The sequence below is a fragment of the Trachymyrmex cornetzi genome, unplaced genomic scaffold (genome assembly GCF_001594075.2).
Source record: "Trachymyrmex cornetzi isolate Tcor2-1 unplaced genomic scaffold, Tcor1.1 scaffold1269, whole genome shotgun sequence".
In the NCBI taxonomy this organism is placed as follows: domain Eukaryota; kingdom Metazoa; phylum Arthropoda; class Insecta; order Hymenoptera; family Formicidae; genus Trachymyrmex; species Trachymyrmex cornetzi.
In genome coordinates, this window is record NW_017295838.1 from 141,995 (window position 1) to 149,789 (window position 7,795).

General features: G+C 41.7%; 2 protein-coding genes across 2 annotated transcripts in view; both read left to right on the forward strand.

The window, feature by feature from the left end:
• Positions 1-102: 102 nt before the first annotated feature.
• On the forward strand, positions 103-3,151 carry LOC108770386 (uncharacterized). Its single transcript, XM_018521953.1, has 2 exons — positions 103-2,124; positions 3,095-3,151. Exons 1-2 carry the CDS (start codon positions 103-105, stop codon positions 3,149-3,151), a joined length of 2,079 nt encoding a protein of 692 aa, XP_018377455.1.
• Positions 3,152-7,467: 4,316 nt separating this feature from the next.
• LOC108770387 (myb-like protein X) overlaps positions 7,468-7,795 on the forward strand; it is a 36,945-nt gene continuing 36,617 nt past the window's right edge. The window contains exon 1 of the mRNA XM_018521954.1: positions 7,468-7,601. Coding sequence (XP_018377456.1) covers positions 7,468-7,601 — 134 coding nt within the window. The remainder of the gene's footprint in view (positions 7,602-7,795) is intronic.

Consider the following 7,795-nt stretch of genomic DNA (forward strand, 5'->3'; position numbering starts at 1 on the left):
GACTCTTGGAAGGATTCCCTAGTCGTTCTTATTCCTAAAACCGATGGGAAGTCTGTGCGCCCAATTTCTCTTCTCTCATGTTTTGCCAAATTAATGGAATACATGATATACTTTAGACTTAGATGGTTTATTGAATCACGTCCTCTTCTTCCACAAACGCAGTCAGGCTTCCGACCAACCAGGTCTTGCATAGATAACCTCGTGACTCTCACCTCTAATATCAGAACAGGCTTTATTAGGAGATCTCCTACCGTAGCAGTATTTCTCGATATTGCGGGAGCTTTCGACAATGTTATACCTCACATTCTAATTAGGGACTTGTATGAAATTGGCATTCCCGCCTCTATTAGAAAATTCATTGAAAATTTCATCTCTATGAGACGTCTGCATTTCGTGGTAGACGGTTCTCTCTTAGGACCGTTTAATTCTTATAAGGGCACACCTCAGGGCTCCACACTCAGTCCTGCGCTTTTTAATATCTACCTTAAAGATATCAACGATCACATTCATTCAGATTCTCGTATTTTACAATACGCTGACGATGTTGTCATATATTCCACCTTAAGAAACATTGACTCAGCTATCTCATCCGTGCAAAAATCGATTGATAACATTTATACATATTTAAGATACAGAGGTCTCGAACTGTCACCGTCTAAATCGAGATATATGATATTTTCTCGCATCAAAAGTTGCTCAGAGGATCCTAATATTCAAATCTCTAACACACATATCCCCAGAGCTTACACACATAAATTCCTGGGGGTTGTCTTAGATGACAAGCTGTCGGGTATTCCACAGCTAAAGGCCCTCATAGAGAGAGGTAAGAATATTGCTAATATAATTTCTTCTTTGGCCGGAGTCAAATGGGGTTCACATCCCGACGTGCTGCTTACGGTATACAGGGCAACTCTTAAAAGTGCTATCGAATATGGAGCTCAGATCTTTACATGGAACCCGGAGTCTGAAAACTTTGTTAAACTTCTCAGAATTCAGTATAAGGCTATTAGAAAGGCTATGGGATATCGGATTTCCACCCCCATTAATGCCATGCTGAGCGAGGCAAGGGAACCTCCTCTACACTTAAGATTTTCCTATATCACATCCAAATATATATACAAAGCTATGGCTAACAAATTTAGTACATCATATGAAGCCCTTAAAGAACTGGAACTTACAGCCATCCAAAAAAACCAGAAATTGAAGACCATCAAAAGTTCTAATCTATTCAAGTCTTATATTACACATCTTCCAGACAAGAAAATTACACATCGCACCACATACCCTCCAGCCTTCTGGCACGAATTTGAAGTCATGGCCAAACCTATCACTTATATCGGCAACATGCTTCTCTTTCATTCAAAGGACGATCCCCACGCTACGGCTGCCATTTTTTACGAGATTTCACTAGAATACAGAATAGATGCCATTTCTATTTACACAGACGGTTCCAAGGAACCTGACAGTGCTGTCGGAGCTGGAGTATACTCTCCCGATCTGAATATCAGCATTAAACACAAGCTACCAAGCGAAACCTCTATTTTCTCAGCGGAGCTTTGGGCTCTTTACCAAGCCGTCCTCCTCGCCAGAGATTGTGGAAGCAACAAAGTTGTCATTTTTTCAGACTCCAAGAGTGCGCTGGATGCAGTCAGCAATCATCACTACATACAGAACAACTACATTGTCTACTACATCAAGCAAAACATTCTTCTGGCCATGCAGCAGGGAATCACAATCACCCTTTTCTGGATCCCATCTCACGTGGGTATTCCGGGAAATGAAAAAGCGGACGAAACAGCCAAATCTGCCTCTCTAACGGGACTCTCCACAGCCTTCAGGATTCCATATGAAGACCTATACACTGTATCTAAGGAACGATTGCATTGTAGATTTACTGAATATCTTAATTCATCTGCTAGATATAAAGGCGCTCTCAATCATGAATACTTCCCTAGAACTTCCTCCAAACCTTGGTTCAATGATCTATCTTGGAGTAGAAATGAGATTGTTATGATCAACCGACTCAGATCTAACCACTATAATCTCAATAGCAGCCTACACAGAGTGAATATAGTGGAATCTCCTGCTTGCCCCTGTGGGAATAATAATCAAGATATCAATCACGTAATTTTTCAATGTGAAGTATATAAACAAAACTCTCTCCATCTACGAAACTACCTTAAATCCAAATTTCCCCAACACCCTGAAAACATATTTCCCGCCCTATCCAATCCCTCTCCTAAGCTCTGCAGGCTCCTCACGACATTCGCGGGAGCCTCCGATCTGTTCTTTTAGTGGTCCACTCCCTTCCACATGACGCGCGACCACCGCTGGGTGGCAGCAGGCGCCTGGTTTGGGAGTGTCCCCCCCAATCTTCGATTTATCCACCTCGCCTTTTAATACAGTCCATTATCCATCAACACTGCGCGGACACTCAATGGCTCAGTACCAACCTGTCCGGTTGCGGAGCCAATCAAAAGAAGAAGAAGAAGTGGAATGAGTTCCGATCGGAATTATTTAGTTTTCGGTATTTATACAGAATACCTCCCTCACCTCCGATTTCGATAAAATTTGGCTCATTCGACGCGTTTTTGCATGAAACGAAAGAATCTGGCAGAAATAAGCGTCGCTCTGCCCCGCAAACAGAGATATTTAGCATTAAAGTTGACGACTATTCAGGTTAGGAAATCTGTCATATTTCTTCTTCTTTTAATTGGCTCCGCAACCAGGCAGGTTGGAACTGAGCCATTGAGTGTCCGCGCAGTATTGATGGGTAATGGACTGTATTAAAAGGCAATGTGGGTAGACCGAAGGTAGAGGGGGAACACTCCCAAGTCGGGCGCCTACTGCCACCCAGCGGTGGTCGTGCGTCATGTGGAAGGGAGTGAGCCACTAAAAGAACAGATCGGAGGCCCCCGCGAATGTCGTAAGGAGCCTACAGAGCTTAGGAGAGGGATTGGATAGGGCGGGAAATATGTTTTCGGGGTGTTGAGGAAATTTGGATTTGAGATAGTTTCGTAGTTGGAGAGAATTTTGTTTATGTACTTCACATTGGAAAATAACGTGATTGATATCTTGATTATTATTCCCACAGGGGCAAGCAGGAGATTCTACTATGTTCACTCTGTGTAAGCTGCTATTGAGATTATAGTGGTTAGATCTAAGTCGATTGATCATAACAATCTCGTTTCTACACCAAGATAGATCATTAAACCAAGGTTTTGAGGAAGTTCTAGGGAAGTATTCGTGATTGAGAGCGCCTTTATATCTAGCTGATGAATTAAGATATTCAGTAAATCTACAATGCAATCGTTCCTTAGATACAGCATATAGGTCTTCAAATGGAATCCTGAAGGCAGTAGAGAGTTTAGATATAGAGACAGATTTGGCAGTTTCGTCCGCTTTTTCATTTCCCGGAATACCCACATGAGATGGGATCCAGAAAAGGGTGATTGTGATTCCCTGCTGCGTGGCCAGAAGAATGTTTTGCTTGATGTAGTAGACAATGTAGTTGTTCTGTATGTAGTGATGATTGCTGATTGCGTCCAGTGCGCTCTTGGAGTCTGAAAAAATGACAACTTTGTTGTTTCCACAATCTCTGGCGAGAAGGACGGCCTGGTATAGAGCCCAGAGTTCCGCTGAGAAAATAGAGGTTTCACTCGGTAGTTTATGTTTAATGCTGATATTCAGATCAGGGGAGTATACTCCAGCTCCGACAGCACAATCAGGTTCCTTGGAACCGTCTGTATAAATAGAGATAGCATTCATTCTGTATTCTAGTGAAATCTCCGGAAAAATGGCAGCCGTAGCGTGGGGATCGTCCTTTGAATGAAACAGAAGCATGTTGCCGATATAAGTGATAGGTTTGGCCATGACTTCAAATTCGTGCCAGAAGGCTGGAGGGTATGTGGTGCGATGCGTGATTTTCTTGTCTGGAAGATGTGTAATATAAGACTTGAAGAGATTAGAACTTTTGATGGTCTTCAGTTTCTGATTTTTTTGGATGGCTGTAAGTTCAAGTTCTTTAAGGGCTTCATATGATGTACTAAATTTGTTAGCCATAGCTTTGTATATGTATTTGGATGTAATGTAGGAGAATCTTAAATGTAGAGGAGGTTCCCTTGCCTCGCTCAGCATGGCATTGATGGAGGTGGAAATCCGATATCCCATAGCCTTTCTAATAGCCTTATACTGAATTCTGAGAAGTTTAACAAAGTTTTCAGACTCCGGGTTCCAAGAAAAGACCTGCGCTCCATATTCAATAGCACTTCTAAGAGTTGTCCTATATACCGTAAGCAATACTTCAGGATGTGAGCCCCATTTGACACCAGCCAAAGAAGAAATTATATTGACAATATTCTTACCTCTCTCTATGAGGGCCTTTAGGTGTGGAGTATCCGACAGCTTGTCATCTAAGACAACCCCCAGGAATTTGTGTGTAGAAGCTCTGGGAATATGTGTGTTTGAAATTTGAATATTAGGAACCTCAGAGCAGCCTTTGGTGCGAGAAAATATAATATATCTCGATTTAGACGGTGACAGTTCGAGGCCTCTGTATCTTAGATATGTATAAATATTATCAATCGATTTTTGCACAGATGAGATAGCTGAGACAATGTACCGTTGGGTGGAATATATGACAACATCGTCAGCATATTGCAAAATACGAGATTCCGAGTGAATGTGATTATTGATATCTTTAAGGTAGATATTGAAAAGCACAGGACTCAGTGTGGAGCCCTGAGGTGTGCCCTTATAAGAGTTAAATGGTCCTAAAAGAGAGCCGTCTACCACGAAATGAAGACGTCTCATAGAGATGTAATTTTCAATGAACCTTCTAATAGAGGCGGGAATGCCAATTTCATATAGGTCCTTGATTAGAATGTGAGGAATAACATTATCGAAAGCTCCCGCGATATCGAGAAATACTGCTACAGTAGATCTCTTAATAAAGCCTGTTCTGATATTAGATGTGAGAGTCACGAGGTTATCTGTGCAAGATCTGGTTGGTCGGAAGCCTGACTGCGTTTGCGGAAGAAGAGGACGTGATTCAATAAACCATCTAAGTCTAAAGTATATCATGTATTCCATTAATTTGATAAAACATGATAGAAGAGAAATTGGGCGTACTGATTTCCCATCAGTTTTGAGAATAAGAACGACTAGGGAATCCCTCCAAGAGTCCGGTAAAACTCCCTGTGCCAGTATTTGATTGTACAATTCAAGTAGTCTAGTAATATATTCCTCAGACAAACTGGAAATGATGGAATGATCTATTTGATCCAAACTTGGAGCAGAGCGTTTTTTAGCCACACTAATAGCCCTAGTAAGTTCGACTCTTGAGAAGGGTTCTTCTAACCATTGTTATGTATTATTCTGAAGAAGATCCTCTCGTTTCATGTCTTCAATATGTTTGGTATCGTTATATGGACAAAAGGGAGGACAGAGTTTTTCAATGGCAGCGAGTGAGACTGTGTCAAGATTATTGCCCTGATTCAAGGTAGGGTTTTTGTTTCGCCTGAAACTTTTAATAAGAGACCAGATGCGATGCGTTGAAGTTTTGCAATTAAAACTGCCAACAAGATTCCTCCAACCGATACGTTTAGCCTCTTGTATGCATTCTGTACACCTTTTCCTAGCGGACTTAAAATTATCGAGACGAGCTCTGTCCGGGCACTCAACAAGCTCTCTGAGCGCCTTTCTCCATTGCAGTATCACAGTCATCACTCCACCAAGGAGGAGATTTCAAGCGACAAGAGTTTATCTTACTATGTGGCACCCCCTTGTCCTGAGGAAGTAATCCTCTGGCTGTAGATTGAACATGTTCAACAAATAGGTTGTATTGTGAAGTAACGTCCAGGGTTTCTTTTCCTGAAATTTCATTGACAGAATTCCTAAGCATGTAATTTAATGTAGTCAGTTGATCCTTATTCAGTTTAAGCTTATAGCAGAATTTCTTGGAATAGCAAGGCTTCACGTTAATTTTTGTGCAAATGGGAAAGTGGTCACTACCGAACGTATCGTCCAAGACATGACTGGAGCAGATAGGAGCAAGAACAGGAGAAGATAAGGAGAGATCGATAACAGAGTTTTGTGCGGAATGATGTATTAAAGTGGAAGAGCCGTCATTTAAAATTACAAGATCAAATTCTTCTATTGTTTTCAGTAACCTGTTGCCTGCACCAGAACGAGAAGTACAACCCCAATTAGGGTGGTGGGCATTGAAATCTCCAGTCATGAGTAAAAGATTAAATTCCGTGAGGGCATTTAGAAGGTCTTGGTAGAAAGTGAGTGGAGTGTCCTGGCCGGGGTGCCTGTACATGTTCACCAAGATAATCGGCTCCCTAGAGGTAATTAATTTAATGACGTGAAATTCTACAGACGGATGTTCGATATTTTGGAGCTTAATGATCTCAAATTTAATATTGTCTTTGATGAATGTGCAAATGCCGCATTGTCCTGCAAGGACAATGTCATTCCTGACAGCACGAAAGAACTTGATATTCAGATTAGAATCTGTTTTGAGCAAAGATTTTTGAACACAGATTATGTCATAGTCTTTAGCCAGCAATACCAATGAACCTTGGTTGCCTCTAGCACCTGTACAATTCCATTGGATAATTCTTATACCAGCAGAGGGGGGCTGCCTGCGAGAGGATTGAGGCACAACTCTATTATGATGAGTTTATTTGTGTGTATTCATGGTGGGAGAGTTAGAACTTATTTGAAGAATTCCAGTTCCGAAAATTGTCATGTGGGTAGTCAGAAGCAGGATACGCAGAGTCCTGGCTTTGGGAGCCTGTTGGATTATATGAAATAGAATATTCATTGTGATTATTGCGATGAGAGGGGGAATTAATATCACCAGTGGGATATCTATAGTTATTAGAAGATGTGTAATTCTGTATGAACGAAATGATAATATTCACCAGTGTAGAAAAATCGTGATTACGAAAACAATTAGCAATTTCTGAAATTAAATTAATAAGTTCCGGAATATATTTGGCAAATTCAAAAAGATTGGGCTATCCGGGACCACGCTGAGGAGGGGGGGCAGATTGATAAGCCATACCTCTTGCGTTAGAGTAGCCGTAAGCCCCCTGAGGGTTATTAAGTGCTTCTTGATGAGCTCTTCTATCGTAACCCGGGTTGTTGACCCTCTTTTGACTGGTATTCAGATGGTTTGTTAAACCGTGTGACGAGTGATGATAACTGTTTCCGTTGTGAGTGGAAGCCTGCTGCGTAGTGCGTGCCGGCTGTGAGCCAGCAGCTTCAGCATAAGATATGCGTCCATAATCTTGGTTTTCTGCTTCTAAAAGGTTGAAAGGGTTAGTAGACATAAAGCTGGGTGAGCTTGAAGAGTTATATGATGTTTTAGAGTTTAGCCGTGGAAAGTCTTGAGAGTCCAATCCAGAGCTGTAGCGAGTAGAAGGACCTTGGTTGTTGATAATTCTCCTAGCATCCGCTATGGAGATATTTCCGACAGCTGCCAATTTAATGATGTTATCTTGCTTAGTGATTATCGGACAGTCTTTGGAGGTAGCGAGATGTGAGCCCTTACAATTGATACATACCGCATCGGTCTCGCCATTCCTTGATGGGCAAGAGTCTTCATTTTCGTGACCGCTATCTCCACAATATAGATACCTAGGCGGGCCCTTGCACACTTTGGCTATGTGTCCAACTCTAAAGCACGAGAAGCATATGCGAGCTTTAGGTATATAGGGTCGTACCTCATGTCTGATTTTAAACAGGAACACGTCTCTTGGAAGAACTTGTCCAGCAAATTTAATAC